This window comes from Phacochoerus africanus, chromosome 2 (genome assembly GCF_016906955.1).
Source record: "Phacochoerus africanus isolate WHEZ1 chromosome 2, ROS_Pafr_v1, whole genome shotgun sequence".
Lineage (NCBI taxonomy): Eukaryota > Metazoa > Chordata > Mammalia > Artiodactyla > Suidae > Phacochoerus > Phacochoerus africanus.
Genome location: NC_062545.1, coordinates 101,522,656 through 101,542,218, shown reverse-complemented (window position 1 = coordinate 101,542,218; position 19,563 = coordinate 101,522,656). Strand labels below are relative to the sequence as shown.

The window sequence follows — 19,563 nt, the reverse complement described above, 5'->3', positions numbered from 1 at the left end:
TCATCCCTCTTATTGAACCTGTTCCTGAGATGTTGATCCATTTTCCTGCATCAGCAACTGTGAAGGAAAATCCTTTCCACTTGCCTGGAGAACTTCCTAGTCTTTCCCACATCTCAATTCACTTAGAAAATGAAGCTGTTGGAGTTCCTATTATAGTTCAGCCAGTTAAGGATGAGACATGTTCTCCGTCCCTGGCATTGCTCAGTAGTTAAGGATCCGGTGTTGCCACAAGGTGGGGTATAGGTCACAGATGCAGCTCAGATCTTGTATTGCTGTGGCTGTGGTGGAGGCCTGCAGCTCCAGCTCCAACTCAACCCCTGACCCAGGAACTTCCATATGCCATAGGTGTGGCCATTAAAAGAAAAATAAATAAGAAAATGAAGTTGTTTGTTCAGCCCACTGGGAGGCGTGATAGAGCCTCCTGGCTACAAGCTGCTGGCCTGGGATCTCTGGCTTCTCCAAAGGCTGGGGCTCCACAGCTCAGCCCACCTGCCAGCATCAGTACACCTCCTGGCGTGTCTGATCCAGAGCTTGGGCATAGTTTGGAAGCCAGCAGCAAGGAAAACAGCTGTGCTTCCTGCATCTTCCTCTTTGCAGAGGTAAGAGCTGACCTCAGGCCTACCCCCAGGTGCTTGTTTTAAATAAGGGGATGGCTGTTACTTTCATTGAAACAGCCTGAACTCACATCTGACACTGGCAACTGGAGAACCATAGCAGAGCTCTTGGGGGCTTTGGCGGGGGGGTGCAGATCCTTGAATATTTCTTAGTTCCAGAGTGTTCAGGGATTACAGCAGAATATGGTACTTAATGGTCTCAAACGGTTAACTTCTGCCAAAAATCTTCCTTTAAGACGGTAAGAGACTTACATCAAAATTTCTTAATTTTTAAGTATTATTTTGCTAGGATAATCTGTTCATCTGGAATACAGCTCATTGCCACATAATCAGGTTTTAAGATTATGTGTTATTTTGTAAAAGTGACACAGTTACCCTCTGAGTGTGGTCTTAGCTGTTCAAGTCTGTGGCTCTAGCCAGTGCAACAATTGTGCTAAATGTTCAGGGGAGAGTAAGAGGGTGACAGTCTTGTTCACTGAAGGTGGCAGTTGATTCTTTGGACTCTCGTTGCTTGAGGCTTTTGCTGTGGTGCATCTATCAGTGTCTACATTTCAACATCTCTCTTTTCACGGGTGAGGAAAAAACGTGTCCAAGGTCAGCTGATTCTGGATTCCAGGAGTCTTTCTCCTCACTGGGACCGGGAGCTGGCCTCTATGAGGTCAAGGCTTGCAAGTAGCACACTCTGCCTTGGGGCTGTCTACTTCCTTCTCCAGGGCTGTGGTTTCACTCTTCCTCTCCTGTACCTGCTTCCAGCAGAATGGCTGCTTCCCAAATAGGGGTACTCTGGAGCACACACACCCACCTCCCCACTCAGACTGGCTGCCTCAGCTTCCCCCACTCTGCTCCCTGCCAGGTAGCAGGGCTGGTGCCACTGCCGAGGGCCTGACTCTGGATGCGCTCGCTCCTCTCCGCTGCTTGTCAAGGCCCATCCTGCAGGCTGGCTCTGCCCTCCTGCCTCCCTCGACCTTAGTGCTTTGTGTCACCTTCTGAGCCTGCAGCCTGAGGTCCTGTTTTCCAGACGAGTCTTCTTTCTTGCAGAGGACAGTCTTCACATTGACACCTCCCCCCTGCTTATGAGCACTGAGCCTGACATATAAAAGCTACACCAAACATTAGTGGCATTGAAACTGACAGCACTAACGGCCTGAACCTAGCCAGAACACAGACAGGGACTTGAATTCCCATGCCAGGACTCGAACCCAGCCTAAACCCAGATTGGGACTTGAACCCACATGCCGGGACTTGAATCCAGACAAAACCCAGATTGGGACTTAGACCCAAATAGAATCACTCACCTGGTGTCTGGACTTACTGAGGTTCAGGTTCTTCATGCCTCCATGCAGAAGGAATTCAGCAAGAGACAAAATGATAAATAGATTTATTAGGATAGGACACTTGTGAGAGGTTCAGGTGGGCGGGCTCGGAAGCTCTGTCCTTAGGATCTGGGTGGGTTACAGTTTTTTTCATCCAAGGGGAGTGGGGGAGTGGGGGAGGGGGGCTGGAAAGGACTGCCTCTTCCTTTCTGGGAGTAGTAGCTCCTCCTTAGTATCCAGTAAGGTGTGTATTCAAATCATCTGAAGGGTGGTCCTCAGACTCCTGCCCTTGGTCTGAATGTGAATGCAGGCCTCATCCAATCCCCTGCCCACCGTCTCAGGCCTCCACTAGTCAAGCAAGCCTGCCTCATTCTAATGGCTTTCTTGAACAGTTATTAACTTACAGTGATCTCCCAACGTCCCCTAGATTTCGCTCTCTATCTATGATCCTTTACTGGGACTTCTACAACTACCTATGCCTACTCCATCCCTGTCAGCATGAGTGAAAGAACAAGTGAGTTGCCTAAAGAAGAGGATGTGACTACAGGCTGTTTCCTCTGCCAGAACTGCATGTTCCCTCTTTTACTGGCCTGGTCAGCTTCTACCTTCCTTCTAGGCTGAGCTCTAAAATGCTTTCTGGTCTGTGAAATCTGTTCATGGCTTCCTGGATGGAGTTAGTCATTGGCCAACACGCCTCCCAGCACAAGCTGAGGGTTCTGAGCAGAGGCAGAGATGAGAGCCAAGGTTGGCAGCTTGCCTCTCCCAGCTTTGCCGGCAGCCGGGCTGTGGAGGGGACAGTGAGCTACAGTGTAGCTGGACGCTGCATCCCAGTTCAGCCACAGCTCAGGCAAGCTCCTCTTCCCTGTGTGTGGACCCAGGTTCCCATTAGCTGTGGAGGGCTGGGCCGTGAAGAGTGGTGACTCAGCATTATTTTCAGAGCCCTTTGTCCACATGAAACATGTTCGTGTGTGTGTGTGTTCTTTGGACCTTGGCTCATTATTCTCCTCCTTATTATGGTTTTCATGCCAAGTGAGCAAAATAGATGAAATTTATTTACAAAGAGCTCTCAGTTATCGTGAGCTGCCTATCAAGCTAGAAAATTCTAGCCCCGGCCTGTCCACAAGCACCCTGCTGGGTCATCCTCTTTTATCCACCAGGGTGAGCACAGAGAAGGGCAACTAATTTTAACCTGAACAGTATAATTAAAGACAGTCGTCATGTGTCTAAAAACATGTTACAACAGAGTCAGAAACCAAATAAGAAGTATTTGGGGGTTATTGGCAATATATACATCATTTCCTGGGCCTGCCTCCTTTCACTTCATTCAGGTCTTTGCTTAGATATCACCTTTGTGGAAATGCCTTCCTCAATTAGCCTAAGTACCTCCAGTCTGTCCTCCAGCCACCAGCTTAGTGTCTTCATAATCCTCACCACTGCCAGGAACCATACTATGTCCTGGTTTGCTTGTCTGTCTGCCCTTACTGTGGTATCAGTGGCTGGAGGACAGGCATCTTTTTCACCGCTTCATTCAGCATCTGTCCAGTAGTAGGGACGGACTTGGGTCCTGTTACCCATTCACTCTCAGCATCTGTCTAAGGAGCAGGGGCATGTGGCATCCGGCAAGGGATTTGTGCTTCGGAGGAGCCAGTGTTGTGGGACACTTTTCCTTTCTGCTTGCGGATGACAAACCAGCTCCCCTCCCTGCCTTGTAAAGGATCCTGACAAGTTCCAGTTTGGCCGCACCAAGATCTTCTTCCGGGCGGGCCAGGTGGCCTACCTGGAGAAGCTTCGGGCTGACAAGTTCCGGGCAGCCACCATCATGATCCAGAAAACCGTCCGGGGCTGGCTGCAGAAGGTGAAGTACCGCAGGTTGAAGGGGGCTACCTTAACCCTGCAGAGGTACTGCCGAGGACTCCTGGCCCGCAGGTGAGCCAAGCTGGGGCACATCTAAGGTGACAGATTTTGGTGAGGACTGGGGGGTAAGGGCAGGGATGGCTCTAAGCTGGTTGGCCTCTCTCAGCCTTTCTAATTAGAGTTGTTCCTGCTGGGCCCTGTCTGCAGCTGGCTTTCCCCCAGCAGCTGGGACCAACTCTCTCCTGCCCTTCTCACCTGAGTGAGTAGGTCTTGCTACCAGGTCTCTTGATTCCCCCAGTCTGTCCCCATCCCACCCAGGGTAGCCTAGCCTAGCCTGGCTGGTTTTGCCACAAAACCTTTACTTAAGCTCCTAAGTAAAACAATCTTCATTTAATTCATCCTTTCTGCAGAGTTAACTTACATGCAGGTTCATGATTTGCACTATGAAGTTCAACACTGCTTGAAAGTTTGCCACATAGCGCTGGAAAAGTCCAGGGATGTCCCTTCAGTGAGTTGTTGTACTCAGCCAGCCCAGAGAGGGTGAGGCTTATCTGACCACAAACTGTGACTTAGGGACAGAGCCTGATGCTATTCGGCTCCCCTGCCCAGCCCAGCACCACGCAGAAGAAGCTACTTTACTTGAAATGTCCCCCTTCATCCAAAGTGACGCTGTTGGACATGCTAGAGTGGTATGAGTGTCCCCAGTGAGACTGGCATGGAAGATACCCCCCGCCTCCTCCCCACCATGATACCCACCTCTGGGCCTTTACACAGGTCATCAGATTTTGGACGCAGCCCTGGTTCAAAATCAATGTCCTCTGAGATTCAGATTTCCTTGGCAAAGTGACAGTAATTGCCGGGAATCCTTGCATTTGGAAGCCAAAGTTTCACAAGTGGCTGCTCAGGCATCTGGGCTTGAATGTAAAATACAAGCCCAGAGCAAGCACCCTTTATACTGTAAAGTTAGTAGATTGTTCCTGCTCCCCCTCGCGTCCTTGCTGTCAGCTGTTTATCCAAGCAGAACCAGAGATGATGAACACCGTTAATTACCTGTGAACAGCGGAGGGATGGTCTCTGGAACAAAAGCTACAGAAATGAGAAGATTGTCAATAGTATCAACGCTCAGTGGCCATCCACAATCAGGTCGCCACTGAGTGCCATTGCGCGCAGGGGCTCTGTCCTGGGTGGCAAGCTGGCCTACATTCTCCCTGCAGGCAGTTTGGATTCTAGCGAGCGTGCAGGGCTGATGTATGTGGAGTGCCCCGGAGAGCTGGGCTAGGAGTAGACTCACGTCAGCAGGTAGAGCATAGCTGAGTAGGCCAGCTCCCACTCCAGAGCTGTGCTAGGTGATTTCTGAGGTCCTTTCTGGGAGTTCCCGCTGCAGCACAACAAGATCAGCAGTGTCTCTGCAATGCCAGAATGCAGGTTCAATCCCCAGCCTGGCACAGTGGGTTAAAGGATCCAGTGTTGCTGCAGCTACAGTGTAGGTCGCATCCCTGGCCCAGAAACTCCATCTGCCGTGGGACAGCCAAAAAGAAAAAAAAAAAAAAACACCAAGGTCCTTTCTTCTAATCTTCTGAATTTCTGATTGAGCACTTGCTATGAGCCTGACACCAGACAAAGCCCTTAAAGGGGGTAAAAGGTATTGGACTGACTTTATGTCTATCTTGGGGTAAGAGATGGGGATGCGGAAATGAAGCAGGGGACAGTAGATGCCCATGTGCAGTGCATCCTAGGTGGAAAAGGCTGGGAGATGAGAAAACAGAGGGGTCACTACAGGCCTGAGAAGGTTTTACTCATATAGCAAATGTTTGCCAGGCACTACTATGCCGGGCCCTGTACTGCGTGTTGAGCACAAGGATGCTTGATACTCAGCCTCTGGTATCTCCAAGCCCAGTGTGGTCCAGGGACAGACAGGAGTGTGAACACGTGATGTCCTTGAGGAACGCCCAGGTTGCAGGAGGGGGCTTGCGGGTGGGGGACTGGACAGAAGAGAAGAGGATCAGACTTAGACTGAGATATAAGCCTGTGGAAAGACTTTTTGGACAACAAGGAGGAATTCTGCTGTTTGCAGCTGAATTTCAAGTCCCCAGGGCCTTGTTACCAAAGGCAAGGGCAATGACAGTTGGCTTTCCAGGGGGTGGTTGGGGTGTCAGGAAGGAGCTTGTGTTCACAAGTGGCCCAGAGGCCTCTGTCAGCCTGGCCCACCACCCTCTCCCTCCCCAGGCTGGCCGAGCACCTGCGGAGAACCCAGGCGGCCGTGGTGCTCCAGAAGCAGTACCGCATGCAGAGGGCCCGCCAAGCCTACCAGATGGTCCGCAGGGCTACTGTCGTCATCCAGGCCTTCGCTCGGGGCATGTTTGTGCGGAGAATCTATCACCAGGTATGTAGCCCCCCCCCCCAACCCCTCCAGGGGAATTAGGCAGTAAACGGGTTGGCACCAACGTCAACATTTCCTGGGCGCTAATGTTTTTCTAAGTCATTTCACAACTCTGCCCTTGTGAAGTATAGTGTAGCAGGTTTCTCCAGAGAGAAAGAACCAGTAGGAGATGCATGTGGACGTGCATGCGTGCGTGGCTGTGAAGATTATTATAAGGCACTGGCTCCTGCAATGATGGTGGCTGAGCAGCCCCCCATTTGCTGTCTGCAAGTGGAGGCCCAGGAAAATCAGGGGTGTAACTCAGCCTGAATCTGCAGGCCTGAGAACCAGCGAACTGATGGTTCAAACCCAGTCTGATGGCAAAAGAAGATAAGATGAAACATCCCATCTCAGCAGTGAGGGGGAACAAAAGCGAGTGCCTCCTTCCTCCACCTTTCATTCTGTTCAGGCCCCCAGTGGATGGGAGGATGCCCACGACACAGGGAGGGCAGTCACTTCACTGAGCCCATCAGTTCCAATACTCATCTCTCCTGGAACATCCTCATAGACACGTCCAGAAACAGTCTTTGACCTGAGTACCCCACGGCCAGTCAGGTTGACACATAAGTTTAATCATCACAGGAAGAAGTACATGCTACCCTTTAACAGCTGTGAGATGCTCAGAGAAGCTGAGTCACCTGGCCAAGGGCACTTGTGGCAGAGCCTGGTGTCCCATCCTGGGCTCACACAGACTTGAGAGCAGGGGTGGCAGTAGACGTCATCAGGTCTGGCTCCTTCATTTAACCGATTTGCAACCAGAAGCCCAGGGAGGTGAAGGCAGGAGAAGGGACCTCAATGTCCCCCATGCTGGGCCTTTATTCAGTGAGGCCGAAAGCCCTGGATAGGTAGCCCCAAGTCAGGACACATCCCACCCACCACATCACCTGCACACAACTGAAGCTCAATGCTAAGACGAAAGATGGATTAAAAAGAAATGTCTAAAATTGTCTTTTAGGAGTTGCCATTGTGTCTCAGTGGGTTCAGAACCCAAAGTAGTGTCTATGAGGACATGGGTTTGATCCCTGGCTTTACTCAGTGGGTTAAGGATCCGGCATTGCAGCAAGCTTCGCCATAGGTCACAGATGCATCTCTGATCTGGTGTTGCTATGGCCGGCGGCATAGGCTGGCAACTGCAGCTCTGATTTGACCCCTAGCCCAGAAACTTCCATATGCCACAGGTGCAGCTGTAAGAAAAATAAATAAATAAAATGGTTTTCTGTTTTGCTAAAATGAACATCTACCTTGTCTATGATCAGAGGAGGTGTGATTTTCTAATAATAAAACTGTAAAGCATTAAATTGATAATGAAAAAAGCAGAGCGGTTGGTTAGGCACCAGATGCAGCACACCCTGATGTCACACGTGGAGAAACCCAAGCCAGAGGGAAAAGGTTCTGTGAATATTCCTGGAAGATTGGTGCATCTGTGTTGTGTCACCGTGGATGGGGTAGGTGGCATTTGGGAGGCACCAGGTATGAACGTCTCAGAGCTGTGATACTGAGCATGTTAGTCTCTCAGCATGTTTGTTGATTCATTTATTCCACAACCATTTGTTCTGCAGGTATTAGGGCAAGAACATTAGTGATGTTTTATTTTTCTGAGTGGTTTTTAACTGAATAGGAAAAAGGAAAATTGTGAATTGCAAGCCAGGTTTCTAACTATAAGCCATTAAATTGTAGACTCTCACTAAACAATCTCACTTAACCTTTCTGGCTCCCTATCACAGGACAGGATCCAAATCTGTTGAACAAGGGGCCATCCGCTGGATAATCTTTAGGCCCCTCCAGCTTAGGGGGTTTTAGACTGTGGTTTCCAATAAAAAGACCCCACAAAACTTGAAATGAGAGTTTGGCGGCTGATGCCCTGTAGGTAGGAAGGCTGCAGAACATAATTACAACTCGTTCATAAGCAATTGCTGAAGCCTTACATCTCAGGGAGGCTGTATCTCACTGACCTTAGCTCTCACCTTCCCAGGGCAGTACATGAGCCCTTTTTACCCCTGTCCTGCAGTGCAAACTCACCAGGTATGTGCTTGTCCCCTGCCAGGTCCTCAGGGAGCACAAGGCCACCATCATCCAGAAGCACGTGCGGGGCTGGATGGCTCGCAGACACTTCCATCGGCTGCGGGGTGCGGCCATTGTCATCCAGTGTGGCTTCCGGAGGCTCAGGGCCAAGCAGGAGCTGAAAGCCCTGAAGATAGAGGCCCGCTCAGCAGAGCACCTGAAACGCCTCAACGTGGGCATGGAGAACAAGGTGGTCCAGCTGCAGCGCAAGATCGACGACCAGGTTGGTGTCATGAGCTCCCACATGGGGGGTTGGGGCTGTGCTAAGACTCCAGGGGCATGTTTTAGAGAGATCCACGGCTTCCCCAGGGAGCTCTCATTGGATCCCCACACGACTTCCTGAGGCCATTCTACAGAAAAGCCAGTTGTGGATCAGAGGCATCAAGTAGCTGGCCAAGGTCACAGAGTTAGAAAGTGCTAGAACTAGTACCCCAATCCAGGTCTGTCTGATCCCACAGCCATAATGAAGATACTGCTGGTTTTTTAACCCCAGATGTTACTGAAGTGTCAGTCCTTTCCTGTGTCATGGTTAAGATGGGTTCCCAGAGCTGAAAGCAGGCTCACTGGTTCCTTGCTCATGTAGGAGATTAATGACCTCAGGACCAGGCTCCTCAGTGCCCCAGAGGGTTTCAGGTATGTCCTGAGAAAGGAAAGAATAGGATGGAGGAAGAGAATGGATGGAACATGCCAAAAGCACATGGCGTGGGGTGTGGAGAAAGAGAATTGAAGTTGGAGGCACCAAGCATTGCCGTGGTGGTCACTGGTTTTATTGTACCTACTCTATGCTAGGTACTTTTTAAAACTCACGATCCCAATAGGGCAAGAAAATAAATGAGCCATTTTATAGCTAAACCAGCTTCCCCTAATAGGAGCTCCAAAGTAGTAGACTGTTGCTGCTTCTCTATCCTTGCAAATACCAGACTTCCCGAGAAGAAACCATTACCCTGGGTGTTGATATTCTCTGTGTGAGTTCTACAGGTGTCTTGTTTGCCTTGGCTCTGTAGTGGGGAAGCAAGACAGAAAGCTCAGCCCAGGGTGGAAGACACTCAGTACCCTGCCCTGATCAGCCTGCAGTGAAGGTCAGGTCAGGGAGGAAGATGGATCTGCTTGAGCATCAGGAGTAGAAAGGAAAAGGTCTGGTCTCTGGGATCAGCCTTTTGAAAAACTTAAGCACAAGGAAGATGTTGGTTTTTTTATTATTATTATTATTATTATCACACCATATTATTATTTTTTGGCTACTAATGACTGTCTAGGAAAGACATTTGCATTGTCAAATTTGCACCCATTAACCTTGTGAGCCAAGTATAGTCAGAGGGACAAGCAGGCTTTGTTGGCACCCTGCCAGGAGCCCCGTGTACCGCCTGACTGCCTTAGCCCTAGGTTCCAACCATAACGGCCCTGCACTGGCATGGCTGATTTCTGAAGTTGACTCAAGAGATTAAAAATAAATCTGGTATTTTACACTCCACGTGCTGGAACGTCAAATAGAAGCAGATTTAAAAGGCCTATTTTTAAAAAGCAATTTTTGCCTTAAGCTTCCTGTTTGGCAAACATCTGTGAACAGTGGCAGGTGTTACCCACCCTGGGCAGGGTGCCCTGTGTGCAGAGGGTGATGAGAGGAGTTGGGAGGGGTGGCCCTCCACATGTTGCCCGACTGTGTGCCAGGCCCTGTTCCCATAGGTTAACTAATTTTGATCCTCATCACAACCCTGTGAGATACTAACATTATTCCCATTTTAAACTGAGACACAGAGATGTTAAGGAGCCTGCACAGTCACACAGCTAGTAAGAAGCATGGCTAGGATTGAAACTTGGCAGTTTGGTTCCAGAGGCTGTTTGGCCATCTCCAACCACATTTTAGGATATCTACATATTAGGAGATTCTTTCGATGTGTAATAATTCCTCAGTCCAAGGAAGAAGACTCTTTGTTTTGCGTTCATTCTCATCAACAGTGTCATCCTTGGACTGGTTGGCATATGGGGAGGGGGGCAGTGTCAAAGAACATGTGCTGTTGTGAGAGGAATCCTCAGCATAATTGGTGGCACCAGGACTTTAGAGATTCTTGTTCTGGAGCTAACTTTTTGTAAGAGAACGAATTTATCTCTTTTTCTGTAATGCCTGGGACAAGTCAGGTAGCTGCTCCCCTGACACCCAAGGTTCTTAGGAGAGGACACTCATGTGCCAGGAATGACATGGGCAAAGGCATCTCAAAGGAAGTGGACATAGTTCCAGCTGAATGGAGGCCTGACTTCTATCTCAGTTATACTTGCAGCCAGAGTTGACAGCTAGGGGTTATGGTCAAATCTCTAATTGGGCTTGAGTTCCTCAGAGGGGATTGGCCTAAGATCTCTAAAGTAACTTCTAGCTCAAAAATTCACTGATGCCATAACATGGCTAAATAGTGGTTCCCAACTCCAAGTTATACTGTAGAATCACCAGGGGGAGCTTTTTTTAAAAAAAAAAATATCCTTACAGCCAAGAAGTCGTCAAAAGGAAACTGAAAAATAAAATCAAAGTAATGTTAGCACCTAAAATTCATGTCTAACATTTTGTGAACCCAATTAAAGATGCAAAACGGGTACCAAATTTCCAAGCAAGCAGAAAATAGGAAAGAAATTCACTTGAGAGTTAGTGAAGAGAAATGAAATCAGTAGGAGGATTGGAGCTGTCCGTGGTGCTGATGTATGATGATTTCCTGTGGGTTTTCATAATCTGTGATATATAAACACATTCTGGACAATATCCTTCAGCAGCAAACACAGCGACAGTTCCTGGGACCATTGCTTGCAGTGTCCCTGCTGTAGGCCTGCGACATTTTTCAGCCAAGATGATGTAACCTGTGAACTTGGCTCTCTATCAGTCTGGCTTTATTCAAGCGCAACATGTAGAGTGAAAAGGCCAGTTGAGCTTACAATTTTTTTTTACAATGTGGGTCAAGTTCCTTAGATCTTTATGAGTATAAGGCTATATTTAAATATATTTTTGTGGGAGTTCCCAGGTGGCCTAGTGGTTAAGGATTGGTTGTTACTGCTGTGGCTCAGATTACTGCTGTGGTGCAGGTTTGATCCCTGGCCCAGGAACTTCCACATGCCCCAGGTGTGGCGTATACACACACACACACACACACACACACACATATATATACACACATATATATATTTGTATTTTAACAGAAAAAATATAATGCAAATGTATGGATTCAGTCAGTAGCCTTTTAATTCAATATGATTCAGTGTGCTTAGTATGCACTCAGTAAATAAATTAGTTAATATTTTATGATTCATAAGAGCATCCATGAACATTTGAAAAATCATATGTGACAAGTAACAGTCTTATGGCCTTTTGTGCCTCAGTGTTCTCAACTGTTAAATGGTAATATTAGTTAGCTTTAACCACAGAGGATTTTTGTAGAAAGAATGAGTAATAGATGGGCCTGCCTCATAGTAAGCACCCAGTAAATGCTAGTATTTTTGCTTTTTAGGGCTGCACCCGCAGCATATGGAGGTTCCCAGTCTAGGGGTCTAATCCGAGCTACAGCTATCAGCCTATGCCGCAGCCATAGCAATGCCCGATTTGAGCCACATCTGCAACCTACACTACAGTTCATGGCAACGCCAGATCCTTAACCCACTGAGAGAAGCCAGGAATTGAACCCGCAACTTCATGGTTCCTGGTCGGATTTGTTTCCACTGCACCATGACAGGAACTCCTGGAATGTGTTATTTTTCACAATGCAGCTGTCTTGCAATGATTTTCCCCTTCCCCTTGGGAATATAGACCATTGACTGGGAACTGCTCAGAGCCTCTTGTGTACAGTTCTGCAGGCTGTGCACTGCACAAAGGTAACTGATTATGGGGACAAAGAGGGGCTGAAATCCAACCTATACTCTTCCCACCTGACCTTGAGCCTTGTTGTGGCCCTGCCCTAAGGAAGGAGTGTGCTCTGTTCCAAGCCAGGCTCCCCAGAGCTGAGCAGTAAATGCAGAGTAAGCATCCCCTTCAGGTGTCTGAAGAACTGGAAGAAAACAAGGGCTCATATGGAAATCCTTGACCCCCTGGTATCAGGAAAAGGGCTTTGCTGGCTCAGGACAGAGCTAGCCAGATCTCAGGTCCACTGACAAAGGAAGCTCCAGGGAACTTTGTCATTGCAGGGGCCGGGGGGAAGTTCTTGGGTCTGAGAGGGAGCAGGTGTCCCACACCACTCCCTGTGCCAGGCTTGGCTGCATGGCTGTGGGCACCTGACATGGACATCATGGTGCGAGGATGAGGCAGGAAACTGCTCAGCCTTTTGGAGTCTTCCTTTCTAAAATCATAGCTCCAGAACAACCATGGTGAGTTCCCAGTGATTATTTTTAGGGGCCAGTGATGGCGAAATAAGGAGCTGCCCAAGGGCTGCTGTGAGAAGTCTCCTATCCACACCATCACTTGCTGGCAAAAGTTTGGAGCATCTCTCCTGGGGGTCTCTAGAGAACTGAACAATGAAGAGGCTGCCCTTTATCAAGCACTAACTGGGTGCCAGGCCCCAGAGAAGTCCATGATCTCCCTGAAGCTCCATAAAACCCTATGAAGAAGGAGTTACCGTTATCCCTCTTTCACACACGAGGAAGCCCGGCCCCAAGAGGTGGGATGACTTCATCAGACATTCACGGTTGATCAGGATAGAGCTGGGTCTGAGTACCAGTCTGTCCAGCTCCAGCCACTTAACTCCCTGACTTCCCTGAGCCTCACCTCAGCCTTCTTGTCAGTGAAAGCAAAGAGCTGGCCTCTTAAGTGTGTTTTCTTTGCATGGAGGTCCTTGGGTGTCATCTCTGCCCATAGCAGGGTGTCACCATCACACTGTGTACCTCTCTTCACACCCACACCCGCTCCATCCAGAGGCCCCCAAGGCCCGTTCCTTCCCATGCTCCTAGTGATGTGACCCAGGCCACCTGGAGGTACATTTGAGCTGAACCTTACTTCCCACTCAGAGCAGAGTCAAGGTAGCTAATTCACCACACTTTCGCTCCTTGAACTCCACTTCCCTTGGGCAGATACCCTTCAGTATCTGGGAGACCCAGACCTGGGTGGGTGATTTGGACAGCATTGAGTTTTTTAAACAGATCCTAATTGGATTTCTTATTTATGATTACATAGAGCAAGGCCGACTGCGAGACCAGACATAAGGGCATATCAGGTTGTAATTGGGAGGTTTCTCCAGGCTGTGGGAGGATCTCTTCATGCTGTATCAATGCAGCAAATATATTGCTTAGACACCAGTAGCAGTTCTCAGCCTTGAAGTCTCATGGCGTTCATGGCATTGTGCTAGATCCAATAGCAGTTCTTTTGTGGCTCCTCACTGCTTTCCACAAGGCTTCGTTTCTGATGTGAATTAGTCACTGGTTCCTGATGTCCCCCACGTATTGGTATTTTAGCCAATAGCTCTGTTCTCCTCCAGGCTCCTGCTGAGAATAGCAATGTAGAAGAATCAATGACTATTTGCTGCTTGCTCAGGTATTTGGAGAACCCTACTTCGTCCGTCCATTTTTTTTTTTTTTTTTTGGTCTATTTAGGGCTGTACCTGTGGCATATGGAGGTTCCCAGGCTAGGGGCTGAATTAGAGCTACAGCTGCCAGCCTACGCCACAGCCACAACATGGGATCCTAGCTGCATCTGTGACCTACACCGCAGCTCACAGCATTGCCGGATCCCCAACCCACTGAGTGAGACCAGAGATGGAACCTGCATCCTCATGGATACTAGTCGGGTTCATTACCGCTGAGCCACAAGTGAAATTTCTTCCCCACCACTTTCCCTGCTGATCGCTTCCAGCCGATGTGCTCACTTGCAGCCCCACTTTCTGCCCATATCTGCACTAGCATTTGACACTGGCCCTGGGCCCTCAGGGCTTCCTCTGTGTGAGCTCATCTACAGTCTGCCTCCCAGTCCCCCTCTGCACCTGCGCAGGCACCTGGGGGAGTGCTTCTCACTTACCTCTTGCCTGAGTGGGTACGGGATTGGGTACCTAATCGGCAGGGACGTGTTCTGCAGGGCATCAGTTTCTGGAGTCAGACTCTCAGAGGATAAGCTGACAGGTGGTGAGAGGGATCCCTAGGCCCCGTGGAGGGCCTCCTTGGAAGAGGGGATGCTGAAGGGGTCCTTTGTCTTGGAGCCAGCGATTAGGTTGCAGCTCTTTGTGCCAGTGAGTTCAGGGGAAGGAGGGCCCAGCGTGAAAGAGCAGGAAAGCCTGAAAAGGAAAGGCTGCAGATCCAAGAAGCCAGCTACATTGTTCATGCAACTAAAAAAAAATAGGAGTAAATCTCTCCAGCCAAACACAGAATGCCAAGCACTGTCAGCCAGCTTCCAGCTCTGTCCCTGCTCCTAGACACCCCTTGAATGTCAGTTTTGGTGTTTTCTCTTTTCCCATGTTTCTCTTAGGTTCACAATGGAGTTTTGTTAGAAAGATGCCAGGAAAGCACTCAAGCATGCAGTGGTTGTGAGATTTAATCCCACCTTGGAAGCTTCTTTTTTAATTGCCTTCATGGTTTTTTTCCTGCCCCATGAACCTTGCTCTCCACCTCTTTCTCCCTTCTCCCTGTTTGCTGGTGCTCTCACAGAACAAAGAGTTCAAGACACTGTCAGAGCAGCTGTCAGCAGTCACCTCCACACACGCCATGGAGGTGGAGAAGCTGAAGAAGGAGCTGGCCCACTACCAGCAGAGCCAGGGTGAGGACAGCAGCCCACAGCTGCAGGAAGAGGTCAAGAGCCTGCGGATGGAGCTGCAGAGGGCCCACTCGGAGCGCAAGGTCCTGGAGGACACCCACACCCGGGAGAAGGATGAGCTGAGAAAGGTGTGTCGGGGCCCGAGGGGCAGCTGGGTGGTGAGCTGGCTAACAGAGCATCCCTCCCAGGCTGTTTCTTCTTCCAGCCATAAAACTGCCATGGACTTTACTGGGGCTTGTGCCCAAGACCGAGCATCCCTTTATATTTATACCTAAAGTGTTCCCATTTTGGAGGAACCCACACAAGCCTATGTCTGTCCATCTGACATGTTTTGATTGAGTTTCTGCCATTAGCTGGGCACAGTGGCATCCCCTGAAATACTCATGTGCCTTTGAGCATGTTCCTTGAGGTCTAGAATTAGCCAGAGTCAGCTCTGTAGCCTGAGTCCTTCTTGGCCAGAGAGATGGTACAGAGGTTCTTGAGGTTGCCTGTGGGGAATAGGGGCAACCTTTAGGCATCCTTACCGATAATCATTGTGCTTTGGGGAATTTTCCTCAAGTTTAAATGTTGATAATTTTAGCCTGACTCCCCTACTCTGGTTGCTATGCTCTGTATATAGGTTTACTCTCCAGCCCAGGAAATATAACTTCCTGGGACTGGACCCCTCTCCCCCATCTCCAGTGTCAGGGCACTAAGATTCCCTTCTCTACTCCCAACATAGCTGTTCAAACCAGGCAGATCACACAGGTAGGTCCTTGCAGATCCTCTCATGGACTTGGGACACGGCCTCTCTCCCATCTCTATAGCGACCCACAGGTCACAGGGAAGATGGCATTTGTTTAGTGCCCACCCATCACTGAGGAGCTGCAGTGGGCTGAGATTCTAAGGAGAGAAGAACTCAGTGTTCCTAATGTTGAAGTAATTTGCAGTGTTTAAAAAGGGGGGCAAGCTGAATGCTGTCACAGAAAGGGTCCTGCGGTTGGGGTTGGCATTTCCACATTTTCATCCTTATCCCTGCATTACCATTACCACTTGCATGCAGGAAATCTCAGGGGCCTTTGTTCCCTCATCTATTTAGAAAGAAAGAGTGAGGGAGGGAGGGAAGGGAGGGAGGGAGGAAGGAAAAGGAGAAAGAAAAGAAAAGGAGAAGTGTTTGTTTAGGTCACCTTTAAAGCCCCTTCTACTTGCCCCTGATCAGCTCCATGAGATGGTATTTTTGATGGTTTCAGGAGGAAAAAGGACCCCCTTCAGCCCTGCTCTGTGTGCCTCTCTCTTCCTGTGCCCCATGATCTTCTCCTGCGCTGAGCTCTCAGGCACAGCCAGGCAGCAGGTGGCTGTCATCTGCCACAGGAGACAGAAGCCTGCAGAGCTAGCTTCTGCTGGGCTTACATCATTTCCTGTCCCAGGCAGAACTTCTGCACAACTAGCCACTGCTTTCCCCAGATCCTGGGGTTTCCCAGGGTCAGAGGTAGGATCCACATGGGGATTAAGTGACAAAGAAATTGAGACATGGGACTATCTTGTGCAGGTAAGCCTGGCACAGAAGACCCCCCTCCCTGAGAATTCCGTTGCCCAGATAAACCCACCAGCTCACCAACCATGAGGCCTGGAGTGGACTTCATTCTTTGGGATAAAGCACATGCTTAAGGAACTCCTATTAAAACGTAGTTACAAGCCAGAGTTCCCATCGTGGCACAGCGGAAACGAATCTGACTAGTATCCATGAGGATGTGGGTTCGATTCCTGGCTTCACTCAGTGGGTCGGGGCTCCTGTGTTGCTGTGAGCTGTGGTGTAGGTTGCAGATGCAGCTTGGATCCCACGTGACTGTGGCTATGGCCAGCAGCTATAGCTCTGATTCGACCCTTAGGCTGGGAAATTTCATATGTCATAGGTGCAGCCCTAAAAAAGCAAAACAACAACAACAAAGTAGTTACAAGTCTGTAACCTATAAAGCATGGAATTCCAAACTTGCAGTTTATGGACCCTTGAAAACAGATAGATGGTAACCCTTTAAAGAAAAGACAGGAAGGTGAAATCCAAAAGCAGAGAGAAGAGGTGAAGATTAGAACTGGAAACTCTCGAGAAGCCTGGAGAAAAAGAAATACAGGACCCCTGCAGGTGGGTGCCAGTAACATGGGTCCCTGGGAAGTCTGTTAACCCAGCAGATCACAAAACCAAGGTCTTCCATCGCCCCTCACAGAGAACACTTGACTGTTCAACTCCACGAGCTCCTTCTCTGCTCCCCCTCCAGCACTGTGATTTGGGGATTCAGTGCTTTTGAAATAACCACCTCTTCATCCAGGGGAGCCTAAGGGTTTATAACATCCCTGTCTTCCTCTGCAGAGCCAGATCCCTTTTCCTCTCCTTTGAAAAAAATTGTTACTGTTGCCTCCTCTCCTTTGGTGGGGGTGGGGTGGGGGGCTTGGTGAAATGGTACTATTGAATTGTTGACCTGGGTCTTAAATACAATGAGAGCCTGGTCCTGGCAAGAAAAAAAAAAAAAAAATTCAAGGATGCTGTAAGAAAGGGAATGAATAGCAGGTGCAGAGGCAGAGGCAGAACAGAAAAACACCTTCCCTGACTCCAAGCTGGTAACATAAGAAACTGGCCTGAGATGGTTCATTAAGTAGCAATGTCCACCTTTTTCCGGGAAGAGAAAAAGTGGAAGCAAATTTATTTCTTTCTCTAAGGCTGTGGGGATGGGCAGGTAGGGAGCTGGCTTTTCCCACCTCTTGTTCTTCTCTGCTTCGTCAGGGTTTAATAGTTATCAAAGGCAAGGTGTCCATTCTTAACAAATACTGAATAATCAGACAATTGGTTTCTTCTCGGGCTTGTCCAGCGGCCTGCTCCTGGCTGAACAAGATTGATGAGACAGGCGGAGCAGGGAGGGAGCCAGCTGCTGGTAGATTTTAATTAATGGATTTGATATTTCTGTCAGCAAATGCTGAATTGGAACTGGCATCCCAGGAAATTTGGGGTTCCCTGCCCCTAAGAGTATTCTCAGTGCCCCGCCATGTGGCTACGCTGCCTTGGGTTGTGGGAGGCCAGGTATCCCTGGAGGCAGGAATTGACCTCACCGTGTCCACAGAGCCTGGGGCAGTGCCCCCTATCCCTGCCCCACCAGCCACATAAATGAGCTGACACCCTTCCTATTACAGGTGGCCGTTGTTGTGGTCTGCACTTAGGCCCCAAACCCCTTTCCTTTTAGCCTGTGTGATGTGTATTTTGTTCTTTCTTAAAGTTATCAGCGATTCCTATGCTGATTGAGTTGTTTCGTGTCCCTGATGAAAGAGACATGACTCCCAGGGCTGCCCTTAAGACAGAGGCAATTGCTTATTATTCCAGAATCTGCTCTGAAGGTTGCCTGGTGAAGCCACTGTGGCCTGGTGTGGTGCAGGGTTGTGGGCGGGGAGGTGTCTGGCTCTGTGTGAGGGTCCTTGACACCTTGGAGCCCCCAGGCCTTGAGTGTTCAGGCTGGTGAGGTTGAGGTTCTGCGTTGTATCAGTCGTCAGTTACTGAACCACCCACTGATAGTTACCTTGGGGAATTCTAGTATAAAGGTTTTGGGTTTTTCCAAATAGAAGTTAATGGATCCGCCTTTGGGGGTAGTGGTGTTCTTACAGTGGAATATTTTGAGTCTTCCCCCCAAAGGGGAAGGGAACAGGACTTCTTTGGCTAGTTAAGACTCATAACTGTGCTCTCAGCAGGATTCCTAGGTCATAAGATGGCTGATGGTTATTAGAACGAGGACCCTGTGCCACCTCCTGAAAAATGATGTAAACTCTCAGCCCTTCATTCACTCAGCAGTTATTTATTGAGTTTTGAATATTTGTAAAACACCATTCTGCACACTGGGGCACAAGTAAACCATTTTAAAAGTTTTTTCATTCTTATGGAGCTTAAAGAGAGGGGGTTATAGAGAATGTGCAGGCAGGAGGCAAATACAAAGTATCTCTCATGTGCTACAAAGACAAATAAAGCAGAAAACAGGGATAGAGAGGGAGCTATGAGAGAAGGGGTGTTTCATTCATGATGTCCAGAGAATCTCTCTGAGAAGACACCCGAGCAAGGTGAGTGACCATGAGGACGTCTAGGGAACAGGTGACACATGTAACAGCAGGTGCACCAGTCCTGAGACCAACACAGTGGCCATCCAGCTGAGGTGGAGCAAGGAGGGTGATGAGGTCAGACCAGGGAGGATCCTCTGACTTTGAAGGTGACATTGGCTGTGAAACCTCCAGAAAGAAGAGCATGTCTATGTCAGGCACTTGGTCCTGCAGCACCGCCAGTTCCCTCCTGCCCTGAGCTCCTTCCTGTAGCTCTGGCTGTCGGAACCAGGCACGGAGGCCCGCTCCAGGCTGTCGACATGGCTGTGCTTCCTGTGTCTGCCTTCTGGCCTGCCAGGGTGAGGGTGGTGTAGTAGTTAAGAGCCTGGGCCAGATCTGCTCAGGGGCACGACCAGCTATGCCGTGGCCTGGCTGTGTGACCTTTGGCCAGTGTGCGAACTTTTCTGTGCTTTTGTTTCCTTAGCAAATAACAATGGCACCTACCTCAAAGGTATTAAGTAGATGTATAATGGTGCCTAAGGACACAGGGAA

At 49.2% G+C, this 19,563-nt stretch overlaps 1 protein-coding gene across 2 annotated transcripts in view; it reads left to right on the top strand.

Moving 5' to 3' along the window:
• Positions 1-19,563, top strand: part of MYO5B (myosin VB) — a 389,410-nt gene that overhangs the window by 326,406 nt on the left and 43,441 nt on the right. For both annotated transcript variants that reach the window (XM_047764561.1, XM_047764553.1), the window contains exons 19-22: positions 3,642-3,853; positions 6,008-6,164; positions 8,245-8,484; positions 14,859-15,092. In XM_047764561.1, coding sequence (XP_047620517.1) covers positions 3,642-3,853; positions 6,008-6,164; positions 8,245-8,484; positions 14,859-15,092 — 843 coding nt within the window. The remainder of the gene's footprint in view (positions 1-3,641; positions 3,854-6,007; positions 6,165-8,244; positions 8,485-14,858; positions 15,093-19,563) is intronic.